The sequence below is a fragment of the Sceloporus undulatus genome, chromosome 3 (assembly GCF_019175285.1).
Source record: "Sceloporus undulatus isolate JIND9_A2432 ecotype Alabama chromosome 3, SceUnd_v1.1, whole genome shotgun sequence".
NCBI lineage: Eukaryota > Metazoa > Chordata > Lepidosauria > Squamata > Phrynosomatidae > Sceloporus > Sceloporus undulatus.
The window spans coordinates 203008914-203034246 of NC_056524.1; the positions used below are offsets into that span (position 1 = coordinate 203008914).

Consider the following 25333-nt stretch of genomic DNA (forward strand, 5'->3'; position numbering starts at 1 on the left):
AGGGTTAGGGGGGTGCAGAAGCACCGCCCCTTCCTAACCCTAATACGTATTCCATATGTATTTTTTGGCAGTCTGTAACCCGCCTAAGATAGTTATCTTTCCAGTGTGTAAACAGCCATAGCTACAACTAACTAAAACAGCTAAAAGTAAGATGCTAGGTCAGCTTTCCCCAACCTAGTATCTTCCAAATGTGCTATGATACCACTCCCATTATCTCCAAGCACCAAAATAATACAATATATTTGGCTGGGAATGGAGGGAGTTGTTGTTCAAGACATCCAGAAGGCTGATTATGGAATGTAGTACTAGGCCGTTAAAGAATTCTATGAAAAGTTGCTCAGCATCAGGCTTTGTTTCCATGTGGACTTCCAAGTCATACTTGGAGATCTGTACATTCAAACTGGCCATGAAATCTGTGCTGGGAGAGACCTAGGACATAAATTAAATTACTCAACTGCACCACACCAAGGAAGCTTATTTTTTGGAGCATCTAAATAGAGAAGATCCTACCACTAACAGGTTGCAGTACCTCAATATCTCGCAATGAAATAATTTCAATCCCTGCTTTAGCTCCTGTCTTTTTTAGATTGTCTTCAAAAGGATCCATCAGAATAATTATTTTCAGTCCTGGTGTCTTCTTTTGTTGACAGTTCTCAAGAACCACCTGTGCCTTTTCTGGTTTGTCACAGATCACTGTAGATATGTCAGCTGAAAGAATACAAGTCACAATTGAAAAAACTGCATCTTGTCCACAGGAACCAAGTTATACATGAGATATGTAAGTATAACTTCAGCTTGCTGAAGAGACTCCACCTGTTGACACATTTGCAAGTAGGAATGTATTAAAAATTCTCACATTTGTTTACATTACATCCAGATTCCATAAACATTTTACAGAGATCCCATTTCTGCGGAAGCTCATATTTCAAGCCTTGAGTTCTTTAAAAAACAATACAAGATATTTTGGCTGACATTTTTGTGGCACTCATGTGGGCCAGTAACCTCTGTGATTCACAAAAACAAGACATGGATGTCTGTTTTCATCACAAAGAATCACAGACAATTGATATTGCTCATAAATTCATTATCAGGAATGCAGGCCTTATATTGGTCTTTTTAGAGCCAGGATGGGGACCAACAGACCTCCAAGTGTTTTTGGATTCAACATGTTATGGAGGATCACAGGTACCTTACTCTTGCTTTGGAGACAACAATGACCTACAGCAGATGTAAGAATCATGTGGCCTTCCTATCAGGAGTACTACTCCCACTCGAGGTAATTAGTACAACCAATGATGAAGAATGCCAAGAGTTATGCCCTGACAATATCTAGAGGGCTATATGATTCCAACCGTTGGCCTATATATACCAGCACTACCAAGAACACTTACAACTAAACAAGCTGCATTGAAATGTGCAATGTCAATTTTAACTGCAAAGGCTGTTAAGAAAGGGAGTGATTCAAACTATAGAAATGGCATAGACATTTTACATCTTAAGCCAACCATTATGTTTACACACGTTATGCTAAAGGACAAGCTTTCTAATACATGTTTCTTTGCTCAGAGCTGCTGGAAGAGGGAGAGGATGGGAGAAGATGTCAGATATCTTCCTCTGTGACTTCCAGTTTTTAATCACTCCTTCTAAGGTTCTTTAGTTAACTTAAGAACAGACCGTCAGGTTACCATTACACAAGTTTCTGTCATTTGGGTCTTTACCTGCTATAATTGCAAGTTGTACCATGCTCTGAAATGAGAAGAGAGCTTGTCCAGACTAGTACAGAGAACTCATTACTGTTATTATATCCCAAGAGATAAATTCTCCTGTACATTTAGTTTTGACAAGCTTTACTCTCAGGATTTAACCTAACAGATTTTCATCTCCTGAAAAGCATTAGGGGGCATTTAACAACTGAAATAGAACAGGTGATTAAACCTAGTTTATTCAGAACCCTTTTTTTGCCACTGCCAGCTTCATTAAATTTATGACAAGCCACTTCCAAAAGCTGACAGAACTGTTATCATGTAAGATCTTTCATTGCTCAATTCTCATAATTCACTCCTATTTTCAAAGTAACGTTGTTCCATCAAACTAAGCAGGAATTGGATTAAAGCAACAGAGAATGCCCAGGCCAGGGGGTCATCCACCCACAAATTTTGGCCTTGAACATCATTTAGCCACTTCTATATACACTAAAGAAGCAGGTATAATTTTTTTCTAAGCCAGAGTTAATCAGAGTTCTGGCATTCAAAAAGCAAAGTTTCTAAACCGAGGAAAAAAACCTACTCATTTCTATTGAGGATCAATCAGATTTCACTTTTCATAGTCACTTGCTAAGAGATGGATTTTCTTCATAAATACGGAGAGCAGATGCTTACCTTTATTAATAATGTACACAATTGCTTCTGGACCCAGTGTGTCATAAAGAGGAACTGCCACCATTGAATAGGTGTAACAGGCAAGCTCAGATATAATCCACTGTGAGAGAAAATGGAAAAGTAACTTCACATTTATGCTAGCATATGGAATGATATATTTAATATTAGGCACATGTTAGTAACCCTTCCCTTTGGGCTCCAGGTATTAATGTTCTACACTGGGGGCTTGAGGTTGTAAACTTCAAAGCTTTAACTGCTACACAAAGAAACTTTAGAAGAATGACCAAGACAGGACATGACAACTAGATGTTACCACCTAAATTATACAGAGAGTTGCAGCATTGTACAGTTTACATTAGGAAATCCTTAGCACATCAAATACTATGTCTAGCTATATAGTCAGCAGATATTTTCCTTAAGAAAAGACCAGAAAAATAGAGTTTGTAAAATAGATTGTACGCCATAGGCAGGTTTACTCTTATATATTTATTGTTTTTATCTACAGTCCTGTGCAAATCTACAGTGCTATATAAAATTAATAATAATAATAATAATAATAATAATAATAATAATAATAATACATGGATCCATCATGGAAACACTCAGCTGTTCCCACATTGTAGCAAACTCAGGCATACTCTTACTATACCTGAATTAGAGTCTAGAATAAATTACCTCTGGTCTGTTCTGAGCAAAGATGCCGACAAACTGATCTGATGAAGGTTTACAACCTTTGTGTATGAGACCTGATCCCAAGTATTCAGCTCTGTCCAGAACCTAGAAAAACCAGAGAAAGTCAGCATCTATATGCAAGAGGTTTTGGATTATTTGTCCAAAACACTTTTATAACCAACCTGTTGGTAGGACAGCCACTGATATGGTTGCTTTGGTTTTCTGTATCCTAAACAAGGACCATTTTCTGCAAAAGAAAATAAGATTAAGCATCTTAAAAGAAATCAGAAGTGGCTATTTAAACTGACAGCTAGCTATGGGCCAAACTACACATGATTCAGGAAATTCGGGACTAGCTCACTATATTCATTTGGGAGGGGGGAGGTCTATGAGGTATTAACCATTTTCTTCAGAGCTGCTGTTTGAACTGTGTCCAATTTGTGTGTAAAGAGGAAGATAAACAATATGTGATTTATGTTCACTTTGCCCAGTCTCCCCACAGGCTTGAAAAAACAGCTGGGTGCTCCACATTAGAGTTTTGACCAGGGAAACTGTCTACTCACTTTCCTTCAGAACTAGTGTTCTGATCAAATTTAGGCATAGCCCCATCACATCACACTGGAAGTAAAGTGTTTTCTTCTATGGTCTCTTTCACACTATGCAGTTATAGCACTTTGATATCATGGGTCCATCCTTATGAGTCCTAGAATTTGTAATTTTGTGAGGCATTTTTCATTCTCTGATAAAGAACACCAGTGCCACACTTTACTACAAAAACCAGGATTCCACAGGATGGCACCATGGTATTGAAGTGCTAATAACTGTATTGTGTGAAAAAGATCATAAAAGGTACGTCATAGCCTATCATTCGCTCTCAAGATTCATGTTCCAACAAATGGAAGTAAAACTTCTCATTTCATACCAGTTGTTCAGATGCTATAAGGGGGCTTAAAATGATCCAGAAAGAATTCATATTAGATTTCATGTGGATCCAACTGAAAAACCAGTTGTTTGAGAGAAGCACATCATCACAGCTAGCAATCACTGTAAGTAGAATAATTTAATCATTATGGATGACCACTGTGAACCAATGTTTTCCTTGTAATGCACAGCAGCAAAGAAATGTTTTGACAAAATCTTATTGTTAGCACTTTTATACATAGCTTCTTTAGCAGGCACTTATCCCTCCAATAACTAAGTTTGGCATAAGGTCCATTATCAAAATGCGGATAAAATCACAAGATGAAAATGACTATGTCCCTTTGGTTTAGCAGTAGAGATTTCAAAGCCAACTGCTTGCTTACCTGATACATAACGTCCTCTCCGGAAAGTTTCATACAAGGTCTTTGCATCTTCATAGTAATAAGAAAGAAGCTTGCCTTCGGGTACAAGTACACTTCTTCTAGCTCCTCCCTATATGCAAAAACTGAGGTTAACATCTGTATAAGGTCCAGTCAACATTCAGGCTTTTTGTCATGATCTGTACTCATGCCAGTCTTCTCTTTTACACTGAGATGAAAGCAGTCATGCCAATTTATAAACATGAGAGCAGTGCAGCTAGTGATGGTCTTATTAATGCCATCTTCCCAATTTGGGTTCAGACTTGCCAGGATCCCTTTTTGAGATTCTGAAAAAGCTAAAAAGCCTATGAGTAGAAGCATAATTTGCAGATATCTAATGATGAACAGGGGCTCAAAAACTCATGCATTTGAACCTAAAGTTCACAGAATGACCTTGCTTTTACCTCAGTGCCAATGGACTGCTTGTTCAAGTCAACCGGGGGTGCAACTGGTTTTGGTTTGGTTATCAGCCATAGGAAGACTGTTGTTCCAAATGTAATAAGGCCAATCAAAGCAGGAGTTGGGAGCGGTGAAAACAATAGCTGAAGTATCCAAATCATCCTTTTCAATCAGTGCTGGCAGACTAATGAAGCCTAAAGTAAAAGGGGCAGAAAGTCGTGAATATGCTTTACTTTTCCATAAAAAGCGGAATAAAATTATTTCAGATTCACATGTTACAATAAACCTGGGCCAATGCCATAAGAGATAAGCTTGCATCTAGACAAAAAGTAACCAATCTATCACAATGTATATCAAGATCAGAAATGACAGGCAATAAGAACCATGTGTATTGATGCTATTATTGGTAAATAATACACTTGACCTTTGATGGGATTTGCTTTCGGGATCCCACATAGATACCAAAATCCATGGATACTCAAGCCCCATTAAACAGAATTGTATATAAAATGGCAAAATAAAGGTTTGCTTTTGGGAATTTTTTAAAAAAAATATTTTCAAACCATGGATGGTTGAACCCACAGATAAATAATCTGTGGATATGGAGGGCATGCTATAATGCTATTGATGCTGTTATGTGCCTTCAGGTTGTTTCCAATTTATGGTGAACTTATCAGGAGTTTTTCTTGGCAAGATTTGTTCAGAGGGGGTTTGCCATTGTCTTCCTCGAGGGCTGAGAGAGTGCAACTCACCCAAGGTCACCCAGGGTTTTCTACACCTCTCTGGCTTTCAATAATGCTATATAGAGTGCCAATGTTATACAGCCACATTTGGTTGGAGTAGAAGCCTTCGCAGTCATGACAGATCTTAAGCTGGTGCTGTTGATTATCCATCTCAGCCAAATCCAAGACTACCTGTTTTTATTTATTTACGTCCTGCTTTGTTCTCAATATGGGACATAAGGCAGCTTACAACATAGGTTAAAACAAAATGCAGCTAACACAATTCAGACTTTAAAAAAAAAATCTTTGAAAAGAGACAAGCAATCATACTGGAAAAAAAAACCTAATGGAAAATAGTTTAGAAACCATTCAAATAAATAATGAAGTCAAAGGGACAGCAAAACTCCTCCAATTTAAACAACTTTTTTGCAACAATGCAGTTAGTAGCTAAAAATCTAAATAGTAAGATCTTTGTCATTATCATTCCTTGAATTGAGAGGGAACGGGTGCCAACTACCCTTCCAGGTAGACAATTCCACAGTCTGGGAACAGCCAACATGAAGACAAACAATACAATACATATGAGCAACAATGCAAACTGCAGATGTCATATTGTTTCCCTTGGTCTGCACTCCTATGCACAATTAATTGGACATTTTTGTTATTTATGCATCTTTAAGTCAATTTGGATATACCGCAACCCTGTCACAGGGTTTCCTTGATGCAATTTAGTCAGAAGAGATATGCCACTACTTTTCTCTAAAGCTAAGAGAGTGTGAGTTGCCCCAGGTAGCCCTGTGCGTTTCCAAGGCTGAGCAGAAATTTGAACCTTGGTCTCATGGAACCCTAGTCCAACGCTCAAACCATTAAAGTGTGCTGGATCTCTGTTTAGAAGTAGTGTTAAACTCTGTAAAGTTTCCATATGAATACACAGGCCAGGATTCAACAATATATCCACCAAACTTCACAAAGAAGATTGCATTTCCTGTAATCATGCAGCCTCCACAGATCCTTAGCAAGACTTTGTCCATTCTGTTCAATTCTCCATACCACTCAAATTTCTGCTCTTCCCAGATCTCCCCAATTCTATAACAAGAGATACTGAGAGTATATGGGGGCTCAATGGCAAGGGAAAGTAATTGACCTTCTTCCCTCAACCAATTTATTACATGCTGCTCATAAGAATTTTAAGTCACCACATTCATTTATTGGAATAGATTGTGACTGATATGAAAAGGCAAGTTAATAGATTGTTAGAAAGCTTGAGATAGTTTAAAGTAGGAGTGGGCAAATGAAGAAGGCGAGCATGCCCCTTCCCATTGTACCCATCCAGAAATGTATGTTTGCTCCCAAATGCCTTCTAGGGCGGACAGGGGCATTTTCACCATGTTTGTAGACCCATAGGTCACTTTAGGCCTCTGAGGGGGCTTTTTTGAACTTTAAATGTCAAAACTTTGCAGATGCTCTCTTCTAGCAATTGCCCCTCTCTTCAAAAAAATCAAGTCAGGCCCGAGACAGACAGGCGGGAAGGGGCTGATTCTAGGGTTTGGGAGCGTGCAGCAACCGCAAACTCCCAAACCCTAGTCTGTATGGATGCCACCAGCATGGCGGCCTCCTGTCCATACAAGGGCCGCCATGATGACGCAAGCACAGCACCGCATCCGCATGTCAGGGCACCGTGCTTGCATCATTGACACAACACAGTGCTTGGTGTGGAGGGAGCCCGCATGGTTTGGTTGCTGCAGGCTCCCTTTAGAGGGAAAACGGGCAGACCGTCCCTTAGTTCCATTGTCACACCCCCAACCCAAACAAAAGCTGACAGGCACATCTGATGTGGACAGTACTGCAGATGTACCTGTCACCTTTTGTTTTGTTCCTCCTCTTACCCTACCCTTCCATGCCTTCAACTATTTCCATGTGCCCTCAGAGACAGCTTTGCATGCTAGAGAGGGCATGTGTGCTATAGGTTCGCCACCACAGGGCTAGAATAAAAATTGACCAAAATTAAAAGAAAAAAAAGCATTGCTATTTTTTCAGGAAGCTAACATTCCAACTTGAATATCTTTTTAACATTTAAAAAGCAGAAGTACAGTGCAGAGGTATCAAGCAAGAGATGGTGTCAGGCAAACTAAGCTGGTTTTGATGTCAGTGATTGCATGATGTCTTTAGTTAAAATGAGGAAGGAAGGGGTCTGTGGGCATTTAAATGAGGCTGAGGTAGGTGATCTGATAAGTCATCATCATCATCATCATCATCATCATCATCTACCCACCACATTGCATGGATCAAAGTGGGAAACAACAACAGATTAATATACAACATACAGCATCAGTTAAAAATGCACCCCATCAGTTAAAAACACACGTCATCCATTTATAAGAATAAGACAGACAAATACACTAAAAATCATCCATATTTAAAAAATCATAATTTACAATTTTAAATAATGTCTGGATAAGGCAGCCAGAACAGACTGGTCTTTAATGTTGTTGGCAGGTCATTCTACAGTCTAGAAGCAGCTGCCACTGGGTGACAGCTGCCAACCTAGTTCTGGCTGACTGGGGTAAATGTCTCCCAGAGGATGTGAGAATGCATGGCAGATTATATGGGAGGATGCAATCCCATAGGTAACCCAAACCATGTAGGGCTTTAAAAGATGTGATATGACCACTCCTGGATGTATGGGTAACAAATCTGGGGGCTGTGCTTTGAACTAACTGAAGTTTCCAAACTTGGTACAGAGGTAACCCAATGTACAGTATTACAAAAATCTAGCCTTGAGGTTACCAGTGAGTGCACTACCATCTTTAGGTCCTCCAGCTCTATGAAGGGATGCAGCTACCATAACAGTCAAAGCTGATAGTAAACATTCCTGGTCATCACATGTATCTGAGCAGTCATTTGGAGCATGATCCAGAAGCACTCATAAGCTGTGAACACCGTATCTCAGAGGGAGTGTAACCCCATCCAGGACTGGTTGACACACTTCCAAAGCCAAGTTAGGATGCTTGACAGTAAGCACCTCCATCTTGTCTGGATTCAGCTTCAATTTGTTTTTCCTCATCCAGTCCATTATTTCCCCTGTGCATCCATGAATAAACACTATCCTTAGCTGAGGCCGTTTTTGAATGAATGGAGAAAAATATGATTATTTCCCCTCAAGTAATCCCTAGGCAGAATACTGGAAGCATGACTGGAAAAAAAAAATTAATTCTCCACTTTTGAAAATATGAAATCCTCACACAAACCTGAATAACAGCGATTTGTCTGCCATATTTACACGTGATTTAAAAGTAATGGCAAAGTAAAATTTTCAATATTTTTAACTGTGGTAGTTAATTATGTTGTTTTAATTAGCTAGGCTTAGTGGAGTAGACATGAGTCCATACATGCAAAGAAAATTAGACAGCCCAAGTACTGATCAGGATGTGCAGAACTGAAACTGTCTTGGGAAAGGCAGTCTTTATTTCTATCTCTCCTCATATACACCTTAATTATCGAATGTTCTCCCACATATCTCTCCTTCAACAGCTAAAGTGTAACCCATACACATAGGACCATGTTCACCTATATCCACATAGTTCTCAGAAGTGAATTTGGAAGTATTACTTTAAGTGAAAAGTTATGTGATACCTGAGTAGCACATGGATGGGCAATTTGTGACCCTTCAGATAGTACTGCAGTGCAACTCCCATCAGCCCCTGCCAGCATGTCATTATGACAGCTGCAGGCCAAGAATATCTTGGGTGCCACAAATGTTTGCTCCTAAACTAGAGTTAAGAAACCATTAATCTAGGTTACACATTATATTCACCATATACAGTTTTTCGTGTTAAGTATTATGATTACTCTGATAATATTGGTCAGAATTAAATGAAATATTAGAAAACCTTGGTAAGATCAGAGACATGGGGCAATCGTTAGAGAAAGCACTAGTACAGATCAGGTGGTAAAACTGCACCAACAGTGAAGTGAGGATTCTCCACATTGTACAAGAAGAGCAAGCTTCTGTGCCCATTTATATTTGGGAGATACTGAGAATTGGGCCATTGAGCAGCTTAAACCACGAGAGGGCTCCCAAGCCCCATTTAAAGTATTTAAACTTAGTGCTATGTTTGTTTGTCCAAGAGGGCTGGGAGAGATGGGCTAGTAGCTGTTTACCCTTCCTTTTCTGAAACATGTAAACATGTTATTTGTAGTTACTGTTGATGCCAAATGACAGTATCTTGCATAAGTTTTGAAACACCCCCTCCCATTTTTCCACATTTTGTTGTATTACACCTGGAACTGAAATGGATTTAATTGGTATTGTTGCCACACGATGCACACAAGACACTCAACCTGTGAAAGTAAAATGTTTTATTGTGGTACAAAAGTTAAAAAAACAAACTGGCACTTACACTAGTTGCATAAGTATTCATCCCCTTTGTTGTGACATGCTTAAATAAGCTCAGTGCAACTCCAGAATTTTGTAAGCCTGGGGGCAAGGGGGTTGTTTTGTTGTTCTTTTACTTGTATAGTGCATCTGCAGCTGATATGGCAGAAACTGTTCATAACACAACTATCACCTGGAAGTGCCACAAATCTAGACATTGTGGAAGAAGCGAACCTCAGAGTTTCCAAAAGGCATGTACCTTTGCTCCACTAGTGGGACTTTGCTCTTTGCAGGACTGAGACTGTGACTCAGAAGGTACTGCTCAGCAACTAGCACAACTGCCTTGTCTGTCTGGGACATAAAAGCAGGTCTCTTGGAGGGATAGGTCCACTGTTGGTGGGGCAGCTGCCAAATGGGGGAATGCCAAATGGAAGTCACCCCTTTGGGGGACTGCCAAGATGAGTCCCACTCACCCAACTATTTTCCTATTGTGGCAACCCAAAGGGATTTTTTTATCCCTTTGCCGCCACCAATTTGTTACTGCCCCCTTTTAAAAATTTCTCTAAACTTTGTTTTAAAATGCTTTATATTAGTAGTGTGGATATATAATGTATTTACTCATGTATAAGTCTAGAAATTTAGGTCAAAAAATTGACGCAAAAAACCTGAGTTGACTTATCCACAGGTCAATGTACATAGTGTATCTTAACTCTTATTTAAAAGAAGGAACCATCTCCTGGTGAAAACCAAGAGTATAATCTATCCTGGGAGCAATGAATCCCTCTGCTCTCTCATTCATCCAGCCTTAAGAGTAAGCACAAAGAGTTATGTCTGCTGGAATTTTTAAAGTTCTTTGACATAGTTTTGCTTTGCTTCATCCTTTAGACCCTTTGCTATATGCCCCTAGGTTTTACCCTTGACTTACCCATGCATTATAGCAAATCCATAATTTTGGCCCCCAAACCTGCCTTCAACTTATACATGAGGTTGACTTATTGTCGAGTATATATGGTACTCAAGCTGCAAACAAGGTTTTGTTAAAATGAAAATGGAACTTTATTTATAAACAGTATTTAACTACTAGAAGATGGATTAGACAATTGCTACTTCATACAATGGTCTTACTTGTTTCACTTTTTGATTTTACTTTCTTGAGCAGGGTACAGACTGCCTCTTTGGGGTGGCCTGCATGCACCCCTTTACTCCACAGATTGGGGCCAGGGCAGCCATACCGGCAGCCCAGAGGCCCCAATCCAGCGCTTTTCAAGACCAGGGAGAAGTGGCAAAATGTTCCCGAAAAGGGGTGTCCTTGGGGCTTCATGCCCCAGGACACCCTGGGAGCCGCAGCCAGGGGAGAAAGGGGCCGCTCGGCCCCCTTTCCCCCTGGCGTCATTCCCACAGCCATTTTGTGGCTGAGGGAACGAGGCATGCCCTCAGAAGAAGCTCCATTTCGGAGCTCCTTCATGCGCCATGCCCAGGCCGCTGTAAGCGGCCTGGGATGGCACAATGATGTCACACATGCGCTGCGCCATTTGAACACGGCACGTGTGATGTAATCATGGTGGCCTCCCATGTGGACAGGAGGCCGCCATGATTACTCCCCCATCACATGCTAGGATTAGGCCACATATGGGCGGAGGATCCCAAGGCAACCCTAGCACATGACGAGGATGCCACGTAAAGCCTGTCTGTACCAGGCCTTAGTCTTTATTTTGTTTCAGTTACAGTTCCTCTTCCTCCACTCTCCTGAGAGAACAATGGCTACTGTTACACTGTCCTTCTTTTGGGTTATTTTCCTTAAAACCCTATTAATTAACTCCTATTAATTAACTAGCTTCTCTGGCTATCTCTATCCTGCAGGATATTTCTCTACATTAACTTCCTCAGGTTGAGTTCTGTATGGATTTTAAGTCCCTCACTTCTGGACTTTAACCTCATTCCTCTCTGGAAACCTCACTACAACTGTCCCTTTCTGAACTTAACTGAAACCTTATCTGACTTGGAACTGTCACTAATTGACTATTTATTCTCTCCAACCTTTGATTTGATTGGCTGCCTTCTCTACACAAGGAGCCACTTTGGGAATATATAAGGACAATGGCCTGTCCTTCAAAAGTGGTTATTTGATAATACCACCCCCTGTCTGTATAGCTAATGATTGTTTTAACAGCAATTGCTTTGTCTGTCCAATGAAGGAAGGATGCTTTTTGTGGGTTTTTTGGGCTATGTGGCTATGTTCTAGAAGAGTTTATTCCTGATGTTTCGCCATGCATTCTCTGAAGATGCCAGCCACAAATGCTGGTGAAACATCAGGAATAAATTTCTAGAACACGGCCACATAGCCCAAAAAACCCACAAAAAACTATGGATGCTGGCCATGAAAGCCTTCAACTTCACAAAAGAAGAATGTGTTTTCCAGAGGAGAGAGGTGGCTAACAGATTCAGGGAGCAGCCATTGAATTAGATATGAAGTGAGGAGATGGTTACAATATCACAGAAGAGGGGAGCATAATATCCATTTATTTCAAGGAATTCTATCCTACCTTTCTCCCACAATGGGTGCTCATTGCCCTAAAACTGTTTCCTAGTTCAAATAGCATGGATAGCCTTGGTGACAGCACCCTTAGGATGAAAACTCTACTGTTAAATGCCAAGGTCAGTGAATAGGAGAACAAGCCTATTCTTCATAGGGCATGATGCCACACCATTCTGCTTTGTGCAGGGCCTACCTGGAATATTGTGTCCAGTTCTGGGCACCACAATTCAAAAAGCATGTTGAGAAACTGGAGCGTGTCCAAAAGAGGGCGATTAAAATGGTGAAGGGTCTGGAAGCCATGTCCTATGAGGAACACCTTAGGGAACTGGATATGTTTAGTCCGGAGAAGAGAAGGTTAAGGGGTGATATGATAGCCCTGTTTAAATATTTGAAGGGATGTCGTATTGAGGAGGGAACAAGCTTGTTTTCTGCTGCTCCAAAGAACTGGACTCGGGACAATGGATGCAAGCTATAGGAAAAGAGATTCCACCTCAACATTAGGAGGAACTTCCTGACAGTAAGGGTTGTTCGACAGTGGAACATGATTCCTAGGAGTGTAGTGGAGTCTCCTTCTTTGGAGGTTTTAAACAGAGGCTGGATGGCCATCTGTCAGGTATGCTTTGATTGAAAGTTCCTGCGTGGCAGGGGATTGGACTGGATGGCCCTGGTGGTCTCTTCTATGATTTTATGATTCTATGCGCGATTCTGGATTATTGCCTAGCATGTATTACAGAGACCTAGCTGGATGAGGTTTGGGGAAGAGGTTAATCTCTCTGAGCTCTGCCCATCTGGTCTTTCTGTAAAGCCTCAGACAAGACCTGGGGATGTACCACTCTCCCCACTGCTCAACAGTCTCCCTTCCTGAGCTAATTGGGATAATCTCAGGGTTGGTGTTGGACTCCAGTAGTGCTGGGGGACTTCAACATCCAAGCTGAGGCTGTCCTGTCTGGGCCCCTGTGCTTCAGGACTGCAAGGAACCTGGGAATAAGGGAGCGATTCACCTTCTATTAGCTTAGTGGCCCTTATTGCAGAGCAAAAGTGACTTAAAAACAAGAACCTGAACGTTCTCAGAATGGCCTAGTGAAAGCCTGGACCTCAATACAATTGAGATCTGTGGCAGGACTTGAAAACAGCTGTTTGCCAACATGCAACCTAACAGAGTTGAAGTTATTTTGCCAAAGACAGTGGGAACCAGATACACAGAGCTAATACAGGTTTATCAAAGGTGGTCTACAGTTGTAACTGCTGCCAAAGGTGCTTCTACCAAGTGTGCAAAAACTTCTGCAACCAGAAGTTGCAGTGAGTAGGTGGGTGGGTGGTTTTTTTGGGACATTGTATTTTATTGTATTTTAATGGTGTTAGCCATCTCAATCTTAATGGAGAGGCGGGGTATAAATACATTTTATTAAATGTCAGTTTCTTTTTGTTTACTGAGATTTAACACCACAACTCTTGTCAAGGTAACTTGCGTACTTTCACATTTTCACAGTGTTGGGTGTCTTGTGTATTTTAGCTGGAAACAATGTATCAAGTACTAACAATGCCAATTTAATATTTCAATTTCACGTTGCAACACAACCAAATGTGAAAAAAAATCTAAGGGTGGAGATGGTTTGAATACTTCTGCAAGGCACTGCAGTTATCCACCTCTACACTTTAACATAGGAAGGCAAGCACAAGTCCATTGTCTCCTGTTTTATAAATTAGATATCAGTGACTTGTGAGGTGGGGAGGTGATAACTGTGGTTATCTGGAAGTTTTTGGACTCTATTATACATATACCCCTTACCATTGGCCCGGATGGCTAGGGCTCAAAGGTGCTGTAAACAAAGACAGCTGGAGAGCTGGTTGCCTGCTCACTGCTTTAAATGTTTTGGACTTCAGTATCCCAACCAAAAAATTGTCAGTGGTTATGAATTAAGGAGCTGTGGTTCAACATATCTGAATGGATGAAAGGTTTTAAATCTTGGCTATATAACCAGGATGCGGCCTTTGGATGATAAGATGTTATTGGAAATTAAAATGGTTGTTAATGATTTTCCATGTGCTGCTTTTGGTCCTGCTTGATTTTGGAAGACATACTGATTGAAAGTTCAAGTATGATGATCTTATTTTTAAAAGAAGTTTGGAAGTACAGACACTTTACAAAACATATCCCATCTCCATAGTAATTTTAATATTTCAAAGAAACACCCCACAAAACCTATCAATGTTATTTCCAAGCATACATTTATGGAAGAAGAAATCTCAGAAGACTGGGCATGATGAACCAATGGCCTGACTCAATACAAAGTTCATGTGTTTGTGGGATTTTAACTGATACTGCTTTGCCAAGTCATGAGGTAACATACTTTTACTAAAGCTAGCAATCCTTTGGAGCCTACTTTGATCCACTTATATAGTTTCCTCCTTTACCTGCTCAAGAAAAGGTTGGGTCAGTCTGCTCCTTTGGATACAGATTATTTTTTTTTATTAAGCTTAATGACAGTATCAGCAATATGAAGTTCAAGCAGTTCACAGTTCCAGAAACACACTTCAAATGTCTGGCAAGGAATTTGCTGGGTTCCAGCAGTTTCAAGAGATATGGAAGGACACTTTGCCCCTTTACTTATTGCATAATATTCTGTGGACTGTGGCTTTTGCCCTTAAACACACACATTAGTGATTTGTTAGCATATTCAAGAGCAGCTCACACCTTCCCAAGAGTACAGGAAGCCCTTTTGACCTATTTAACAAAAAGTGAAGAGATCACACAAGTAATGAGGAAGGTAAAGTTCATGCAATAGTGATCTTACAACATATATTATCTCTCGAGTCCCACTTGATCCAAGTAAAGTTCCATTCCTTCTTAACCTGAACAACCAAAGCCAGTAGAACTCGGAATACCATATGGTTATCTTTTTCTTGTCTTCACTAAATTTAGCTACTTGGTCTAAAGGTTAGTTGATGCTTCAGCAAATACTACCCTACACTTGAGATCTCTTAGATGAGCTATGAGAATAAAGCAAATGGCTTCCATGTTTAAAGAATGGTATTAAAGCACATTTTAAGTTCTATTGATTTTAAGAAGGTATATGGGATCAGAGTGGACTGTTAGAACTACCTGATACAAAGCAGTGTTTCCTGAACTTGTGCCCTCCAGATTTTTTTTTAGATTTCAACTTACTACAGACCAAGCTAATGATAGAAGGTAGCAAGCTGAAGGTTGCTGAACATGTTTTAAGGCAAAAAAGCTTCTGCAAGAGATACCAGTAACACTTAGTAACAGTTATCATATTAATTTATGTCTCGTTGTCTCTCATAGCGTAAACTTACTGTTAATATCACAAGTTAAATGTACCTAAATTACTAGCTGAAAAAAACTAAAGTAATGATAAATGTTGGCTAAGGTACAATAAAAGCAATGCAAACAAGCAGCATTAGAAGACAAATCAACCAGTTGCTTATTCTTCCAAAGCTTCTACGAACAGTGGTGTTTGTGCTTGATGTTCCAGTGTCAGGAGTCTGGAGGATCTGTAATGGAGGGAAGTTCCATAATTGGAGTACCACCACCAAGAAAGCCTTGATGTATATTAAGGAAGAATAAGTCTACTCCGTACCCCTATCTCCAATTGCCCTCGTTCTATAGTATGTGCATCATATTGATCTCTGGAAAGGCCTGAAAAGGGATTTTAAAATACTGTGGCCTGTTACAGACTGCCAAAATAAAGCTGCTTCGGGTCTCTTTGGAGGTATACTGTTTAAATGATGCATGCATCCTAAGAATCCGGAAACTGCACCAAAGCTGCACTCCAGTGCTTAGGAATGGAGTGTGGCTTTGGCCCGACCTCCGGACTCTTAGGACCCATGCATCATTTAAATAGCATGCCTCCAAAGAGACCCGAAGCAGCTTTATTTTGGCCGTCTGTAACAGGCCTGTATCTCCCCATCTCATTTTAGCCACCACTGCTGCTACAAAGAGCCAAGAGCTATGGGTTAGCTTGAGGCCCAAAAAGATGTCCCCCATCTGTAGATGGGTACTACCTGATCCTTGCTGTTGAACCACTCTCTCATGATGTGAGGAAGATTATATCCCCTTGCCATTGTGGAATCTTCGGAGATCAGCCGTTGGAGCAGCAACAGTCACATTGAAGTTCTGGCAAAACAACCAGCTAAGATCCCTGATACATTCCATCACTTCCTCCAGAACTGCTGGCAAGGGCCAGAAGAAATAAATTATCCACCTGCCCAAGGGGATATGTTCTCTCAGTCCCAGGAGTAAAATAACAGAAGGGAGAAGTATTTCTCCAACATATTCATTGTAGAATCCTGAAGAGAAACAGTGGTTTGAGTGTTTGACTGGGGCAGCATCCACACTGTAGAAATAATCTAGGTTGATACCACTTTAACTGCCATGGCTCAATCCAAAGTATTCTGGGAAATATAATTTCATGAGACATTTAGCCTTCTCTGTCAAAGACCTCTGGTGCCACATCAGACTGCAATTTTCAGAATGTCATAGCATTCAGCCATGGCAGTTAATGTGGTGTCAACCTGGATTATTGCAAATGCAGTTTAGGACTCCAAGGTAACAGGGTAGGAATCCCTGCTCAACCATGAACCTTGGGCAAGTCTCACTCTCTCAGCCTTAGAAAAGACAATGGCAAACCTGCTCCAAATAAATCTTGCCAAGAACATCCTATGGGAAGATCACCATCAATCTGTGTCAACAAAACAAAACTATCATTATTTAAAAAAAAATAGAACTATGTTTTCCACCTTTGTCACTTTTCACTAGGTGCAAATATGGAATATAGACAGTGAAAAGTAAACTCTCCTCAGTAATGAGTGACATTAACAAATGTTTGTATTTGGGGAATGCTTTTAATATCCTTTATTCTGTTCAGAAATTCAGGGTTGTGCATAATCACAACATAAGGAAAACAATCAAACCTCTTAAATTCTTCTTTAAAAACAGCTCATGCAAGTAGAAATGCCTGGGTAAACAAAATCCATTTTGCTTGCCATCAGAAAGAATCACCTATAAGCTGCTACACACAAGTTTATAAGAAGGAGTGCTTCATAGCACCACTGACAAAGAAACCCTTTCATTCATTTACATGTACTGTGCCCTCTCTTGAAGGCACCTAAGTAGCATTTTGGCAGTTAAACAAAGACTGTTACAAGAAGAGGCATTCTTTCTTGTATTTGAAGCCCAAATCAGTTAGGGTTTTACAAGTAAGTACTAGCACCTGAATTGTGCCCAGAAGTGAATAGGCAGCCAGTGAGATAATTTAAATTGCCAAAATACACATAAATGTGGCTGTACCATGAAAATTTATGGCAGTCACATATCTTAAGCTTCTGGCTAGTTTTCAGAGTCAAGCCCATGTCTAATGCATTGCAGTAACGGCAGCAAGGATGTTACAAGAGAACAGATCATCATGGTCATACAGTGGACCCTTGTTATATGCTGGGGTTTGGTTCCAAGATCCCTTGTGGATAACAAAATCCATGGATGCTCAAGTCCCATTAAATATAATGACATAGCAAAATGGTGTCCCTTATGAAAATAAAATAAAGGTTTGATATTTGAAATGTATACTTTTTTGACCATTTTCAAACCATGGATGATTAAACCTGTGTATAAAAAATCCATGTATAAGAAGGGCCAACTGTACTATGCTCCAGATGTCTTTACAGCTGGCAAACCAATCAAAGTGGAGAGGTATTAAGATTGCTCAGAATTTGAGCCCTTCAGCAAACTGTTTCATTAACAAGAGTATCTGTTTTTTATCCAGAAGCAGAACTGGAGAAAGCTATGTTTTGGACCACAATTCTCATAATCACCCAAAAAGCACAGCCACTGTGTTAGCTGATGGATGGAGGGAGGCTGGAAACTGTAGGCCACCATGATAACTCTTCTAAACTGTGGAAAATCCCAGGTTCAGACTTAACACTTCCAAGTAGGCCTTGAGAATGTACTTCACATGCAGAGCCTGGAAAGTTACTTTAAAACAACAACAATGCACAACTAGCACAGGGTTCTGGGAGATGTAGGCCATCAAGGTAACTGTATGGAAAGTCTCAGATACAGACCCTAGAATTTCCAAGTAGATCTAGACAAGATTTTCATCTGAAATCTTGGAGAACCAATAGGATTCTAGATTGAGCTGGGAAAGCCTTCTCACTTGATATAGGACAGTATCACATTCCTAACTCAAGAAAGCTTAAAGCAATTATTTCTAATTCAAGTGAATGACAAAGAACTCCCAACTAGCTTCCAGAAATTATTCACTAACTATAAACATCTAGCTTCATTTTGTACAGAAATAGGGGTGTAAAAAGATACACTTTGCAGCAAGACTTCCTTTCGTTCACAATTAAGGAAAAACCCAGTTTATAGAATTTGTTCAACCACACCGATCATGCATGTATATCATAAAGTAATAATCAGAGCCTTGGCCTTTAGAACTATCTCAGAACATAATAAAAAGAAAAAAAGACAAGTATTGCACAACCTTAATAGACAGATGGTAGGTTTTAAGCTTCAGGAACACAGGAAAACATACAGATCTAGTATTAGAATTGGTACTAAAAAGCAAGGTTCAATATTGCACTACAATGCTCACAGGGGAAAGCAGCTTACTCACTCTTAGCTAGGCATCTATAATCAAACTCCAGTAGTAACAGCAATATTAACACCTTCTACGGGAAGAAAGTGTAAGAGTATAGTAACAACATTGCAAAGAGAGTGGGAAGAGTGCCCAGAGGTTTTTTCCCCCCAGTGAAAGTTGTTACAGTTGCAAAATCTAGCAAATGCTTTTACTAGCAGATGACTTTTTACAGTCAGCTGCTACACAAAACACACAGGAAAAGCCTCATGACAAATAGCCCACAACTTTCAAACACTTACCAATGGAAAAACCTCCACTTACCAAACAGAAACTATAAGCCTGCAGCAAACTCTGCAGGCACACAGCCTTAAATAACAGACACATCCAGGAAGTGCTGGGAAGCTCTCAACAGAGGCAAACCTCTAACAGGAAGTGACTGATTGTTCTCAGGGATGCTGTTATAGGCTCCCTTAGAGCAAAGCCTCTTAAACGCAATCCGGCTTACTTCGGCACAAAAGTGAGTGAGGTCAAGCTGCTTGAAAATACGTGTAGCATAACAGGAAGGGAAGTGGCTAACCACAGTTCATCTAAAAGTGACAGCGTGTATTGCTAGCAAGATATTTGCCTTGCACATCTTTAAACCTTCATCCCCATCTTGTCTCTTTAAAAAAAAAAATCACTGCCTGTTCAGAGATAAAGCAGTACTATGATGGAATGAGTGCTGCCTGTACCTAAACCATTATAAATTTCTCTATGATGAAAAGGGCTTCATTCTGAAAATACTTAGAACCAAAGAGGTAATGAGCCTATCCAGATTGACTCAAAAGTAAGACTTGCCATTCTTACTCCAAGTAATTTATGACTAGTTAGTTGTTAATTTCACTTTCCTCCCTCCGATGTGGCTACCAAATGGGCAACTGAAAACCTTATTTATGCTTCAGTTTGTAGCTATGTCCAAACCCAAACAAACTGTAATTAGTTAGTCTTAACTGTGGTTCAGCAAGTCATCTCAGAACCACAGCGTTGATGTTCAGACATAATGAAAACTGCATAAAATGGGAAACAGATGCAAATGTTTCCTATCTTGTCCCTATAGTTACACTGGAAGGAAGGGGGAGTACACAATTCAGAGATTTGAACATGTAATACAAAACCATAGTTTGTTACATATAAAAGAAGGGTTGAATGCTGTTGATAGATCCAACTAGAGCAGACCCTTTGAATCAATGGGATTTTTGTAAGTCCTGACTTACCATTCTACAATAGATTCAATAGGCTTGCTCTAGTTAGAACTACTAATAGGATTTCAAAGCCTCCAACATTGTGCAGATGAAACGTACGTTCATCAGAGTTTTCAGGAGATAAGCAAGATCCTTCAGGTAGGGTGCTGGAAGAAGTTCCATGCTCTGCAACATCTCACAGATGAAAAGCATGACATTCATGATGAAGCAACATGAGAGTGGCATAAGTTATTAATGAGGAAAAACAGAATCTAGGAGAGACTGCAACACCTTGCTTTTTCATGCATCTACAGGAATGGGCAGGATTCTGCCTTCTTTTCCCCTATTCCCCTGCTGACTTAGTGTAGTGCAAACTACTTTTGCAATTTGAACTGAGTTTGTAGCAACTGAAGTAAGAAAGAAAGAAAAGAGGAGAAAGAAATGGGAACATTTTCAAACAACTGAAAAAGTAGGATGGCAGGATTAACTGGGACTGTCTCTACCAGACTAAGACAGCTGGAGGGTATGGGATTCATGCCTAAGCCTTTGTATACCATTTTGTATCTTTTCACTGGAACTTGTGTTCCAAGTTGCCAAATCTTTTCCTAACTCTGCTCCTGTAACTTTGCATAAGTCCAAAACACAATATAGACATAATCCACTTTGACACCACTTTAACTGTGCTGCCTCAATGCAATGGAATTCTAGGAACTGTAGTTTTGTGAAACATTTAGCCTTCTCTATCAGAGCGCCCTAGTGCCACAGTAAACTACAAACCCCAGATTTCCCTAGCACTGAGCCAGGGCAGTTAAAGCAGTCTCAAACTGTATTATTTCTGCTGTGTGTTTTGGACCACAGAGAAATATAGTACAGGAACAATTTGCCATCTATTACTCATCATACCTACAAATGCCTACTAAACTTTTGCTAATCAGGCTGTTAAAGGTACAGGAGCAAGTTGCAAAAGTTGGTAAGTCTAGTGTTATATTGGTGTTGAACAATAACCATATGAAAGAAATGGGTGTTGTTTAATAGCATACTTAGGGTATGTAAAACATGGGCTAAATTTGACCTTAAGAACAGATAAGATCTCACATCTTGGAGAATACTCTTTTCCTAGCATGGAGGCAATCATGGGGAAAGCTTCACCTGTTAATTTAATTCTGTAATATCTCTGTTAAACATTATCTTAAAGGCACAGTTTCTTTATTATAAAGATTTATACATAGGTAATAAAGAAACCTATAGTAGGCTGAACATAGCACTTCAGGCAAAATCACATGGAGTACATGACTTCTAATGAGGATACATTACCTAAGAAGACAGAGGAGACTCAATAGCACAGAAATATATTCCTGGGTGTAGACCCAAAGCAACTGTTCTTCATTCTAATCATGCCTTTCTTTAACTTTTTTCTATCTCTTGCTATTGTGTTCCTTCAAGTCATTTCTGACTTATGAGTATGCTAAAGCAAACTTATCAGAGGGTTTTCTGGTACTGAGATTGTAGACTTGTGTACAACTGTGGGGTCATTCAGTGGGCTTCCATGTCTGAGTGGGGATTTGAACTCTGATCTCCTGAGCTGTAGTCCAATGATCAGACCACTACACCATGCTGGCTCTTTTTTTCCCTAACTATTTTTTCTATGTTGTAATACCACTACAACATAGGATGTTTGACACATATGCTTGTGAAATGTACTGGGAGGGGGACTTATTAACTGCATCAAAATTTACTGTCAGAGAGAAGCTGCTCTTAGATTGCTTCTACATATAAGTACAAAAGATTCTTCAGGACAAAGCAATTCTTCAAGTGATACCAGGTCACCCACCCAACCAGCCTCACATTCACCTATGTCCAAGGGCCAGTTGTAGTTCCCTTTCAAAATCAGGCATGTCATATAGTAGCAGAACTGAGAAGGTTTTATAATTATTTTTAGATTCCTCACTGCTTTATATTTGTAAGCGGTTCTAAATTGTTTTAAATTGTACACCACTTGTGACATAGGGTAGCATTTTATATTTTAGTAAATAAGGCAAAACTGGAAGATGGCAGTACAGAGTAAACCTCTCTCTAGACTTTAGGGTGAGGGGCATACATTGAAGTTTTTTGAACCATGACAAATTTCATTTTACCCTTAAAAATGTATAGAAATCATAATTCATTGACTGAATAATTCTACAGGGGTCTGCCATTCTAGTTTCTTACAACAAACCAAGACATACCCACCCACCGTCTTATAGCACCGTAAACATTAACATGTTTATATATCCTGGTGAATATATAAAATCATGTTATATAGATACTAAAAATATTTTTGTGCTGGAATAATATTTTTTTCATTTAAAATGAAAGATCCATGAGTTCATAAACTGGTTGTGTTCCTCCAGTTAATTACTAAGAAGATTTTTAAATCTACATATGCTTATAAATGCGACAATAGCCAGCCATTTTGGTTTTCCATGATTTTTAAATAGCAAGAATGGTCATTTTAACATTGCTAGCTTTTGACTGGAAGCTAATTGCAAGGCTTACCTTGTGTCCGGTTACACCAACACAAAAGTGCACGTAAGTTTATTCCACCTGGTCTTGTACTGAGAGTTTCAAATCTGCTAATTTCATAAGCAATTTCTGTGGCTGAGCTCTAGCTGGTTATTCTCTGCCCTGAAGCTTCTTTAATAAAAAGACAGCAGTTTACCTAGGCAGTCTTTGAACCCGCCTGTGATAGGTTCAAAGGTAGGACTTATCCTGATCAAACAGTCAGAGTAATTTGAGCTGGTGTGAAACATCAGTTTAGCAAAAGGTATTGGGCAGTGCTTACATAATAGTTTTATAAACTCAGGAGTATGCCTAAAGTTGCAAACCAAGCACAACTTTGGAAAAGGCAGCATGCCTTAAACCTGGCCACCACCTTAATAGAACTTTAGCAACTTGCTCTCCCTTCATTATCTGGGTGAATTTTGTATTTTTAAATTAGAAAGTAGGAAAAAATATGCAGGAAAGGATTACCCAGAAAGATGTAGCAAAGGTTTGTAATCGTTTGCAGTACTCATATAACCTAAGTATCCCAGGTGAGTGGGATTGTCAGAGACATTTGCATTTATGTGTGGGATAGACAATGAGGACTCCACAAGTCAGCCTCCATAAGATGTGAATGCCTTATACTACAATCTGACACGTTTACTCAGAAGTAAGTCTTCTTATGAGCAAAGGGATTTACTCCCAGATATGTACATATATGATTGTAATTTGTACAAATGTATGGGTAACCAAGGCTGACTTTGAAAATAGGATGCTATTTTCTATATCATATTAATGCAAATCCTTTGCATTTTGTTTTACACGTAGACTGTTAGCTGTATAGAGGATAGATATTGCATTTCTTACCTTCTGCTTATTTCTAGGAACAGGGAGAGCCATTTTACATCTTAGCAGAGCAAGAACATAACTTCAGTCCTTAAATGATTCTGGCGTGGGTTACTTTTTTGAAGAGGGAGTGGTTTTGCACTTTTGACATTTTTAAGTTTATTTGCCCTGCCTTGGAAGAAGGCACAACTAGAAACACTGGTGAACATAGTTAATAACAGCCCAATATTGCATCTACCCAGACATCTTCAGGTATTTAATAGAATATAAACAGGTGAAACAAGTCTATCCAGGCACACAGTTTATCATTTTAATCCCATGATAAAAGACTGCAAACAGATACTGAGCGTACACAGTTGCACTAACATAGCTGGTTTGTTGTAAGGCTTAGGTGAGTCATCCATAGCGTTACTCCCAACAGGCCCACTCTCCACCCTCTTTTGTTTCACTTAACCAAAGCAATGCAATACCACAGATATGGCATTGCCCAAGAGTCATTTGGCCTTAGGAGATCTTTATTTTTCTGGCATGGTGCACTGGAATTAGCTCATTCAACTGATATACTACTACTACAGGTGTATACTATATGCAAAGTATTATGTGGACAGGTGTATACTCTCAAAATATTATGTGAACAGGTGCATATGCAAAGTACTACATAGCAATAAGTAAATATGTTTCCTCAAAGATAGGCCAGTAATATGTCTAAATTGCAGACTGAATAATTGGTGCCATAGTTATAAGGATGCAATTTACCAAAGGAATGTATAGCTGAGGCAAGAGTTGAACTGGGGACTTCACAGCTTTTCACTTGAAGCTATTATGCAGCTCTTTTTCCTTTCGGTTTGTAAAGGTTGAGTATCACTTGTTCAGAATTCTGAATTCCAAAATTTTCCAAAATTCAAAATTGTCCACAAGGGTAGATAAGACAATAATACCTTTGCTTTCTGGCAGTTGAGTGTACAAAAATTTGTTTCATGTACAAAAGTATTAAAATATTATGCATAAAATTACCTTCAGGCTATGTGCATAAGATGTATATGAAACGTAAATTAATTTCGTGTTTAGACTTGGGTCTCATCTCCAAGATATCATTATGTGTGTGCAAATATTCCAAAATCCCCTCCAAAAATAAAAAATAAAACCTGAAATCCAAAACACTTCTGATCGCAAGCATTTGGGATAAGAGATACACAACCTGTAATCGTAATAGATTCTTTAGTTTAGTTTAATTCAATTTGGATAGCTTCTGATTTAACTTCTGGCTTATAGCTGTGCAAAGAGATTCTGCAGCCTGATGCCTTCCAGATGTGAACTATAGTTCCCATTATGCCTATCCTGGCTGAACTATAGTCAAGTAGCAAGTGTTGTCTCCCATTTTAATGGGATGGTGAATCTGCTCCAGGATTTGAACAGCTTTAAAGAACTCTCCAAGATGCTGAACCCTACCTACAAAAAAGTTTCAGCACCTTGGCTAGCTCCTTTAAAGCTATCCAAAACCTGAAGTGGATGCATTGCCCCACTGACATGAGAGCCATTAGTCACCACAGCTGTAGTCCAACATCTGGAAGACCCAGAGGAAAGCAGTATAAAAGTTTGTCTATCTGAGGCTTTCCCAACAAAATGGCAATGCTGATTCTGCATACCAGTCCAGACAATTTTGTAAGGGAATTCTCATGTAGCAATTACAGTTTGGTTCATACTAACATAAAATACATTTTGCCTAATG

At 39.6% G+C, this 25333-nt stretch overlaps 1 protein-coding gene across 3 annotated transcripts in view; it reads right to left on the reverse strand.

Annotated features, from left to right (window-relative positions):
- ACSL5 (acyl-CoA synthetase long chain family member 5) overlaps positions 1 to 22929 on the reverse strand; it is a 37172-nt gene extending 14243 nt beyond the window's left edge. The window contains exons 1-7 of one of the 3 annotated variants that reach the window (XM_042460188.1): positions 22774 to 22929; positions 4795 to 4983; positions 4355 to 4463; positions 3233 to 3297; positions 3054 to 3155; positions 2379 to 2478; positions 530 to 708 (exon numbers count right to left, since the gene is read on the reverse strand). In XM_042460188.1, the coding sequence (XP_042316122.1) occupies positions 530 to 708; positions 2379 to 2478; positions 3054 to 3155; positions 3233 to 3297; positions 4355 to 4463; positions 4795 to 4950 (711 nt within the window). In that variant the 5' untranslated portion in view covers positions 4951 to 4983; positions 22774 to 22929. Of the gene's footprint in view, positions 1 to 529; positions 709 to 2378; positions 2479 to 3053; positions 3156 to 3232; positions 3298 to 4354; positions 4464 to 4794; positions 4984 to 19317; positions 19454 to 22773 lie in introns of those variants that run through there. The other 2 variants (XM_042460189.1, XM_042460190.1) reach the window with 2 other exon arrangements.
- Positions 22930 to 25333: the final 2404 nt, after the last annotated feature.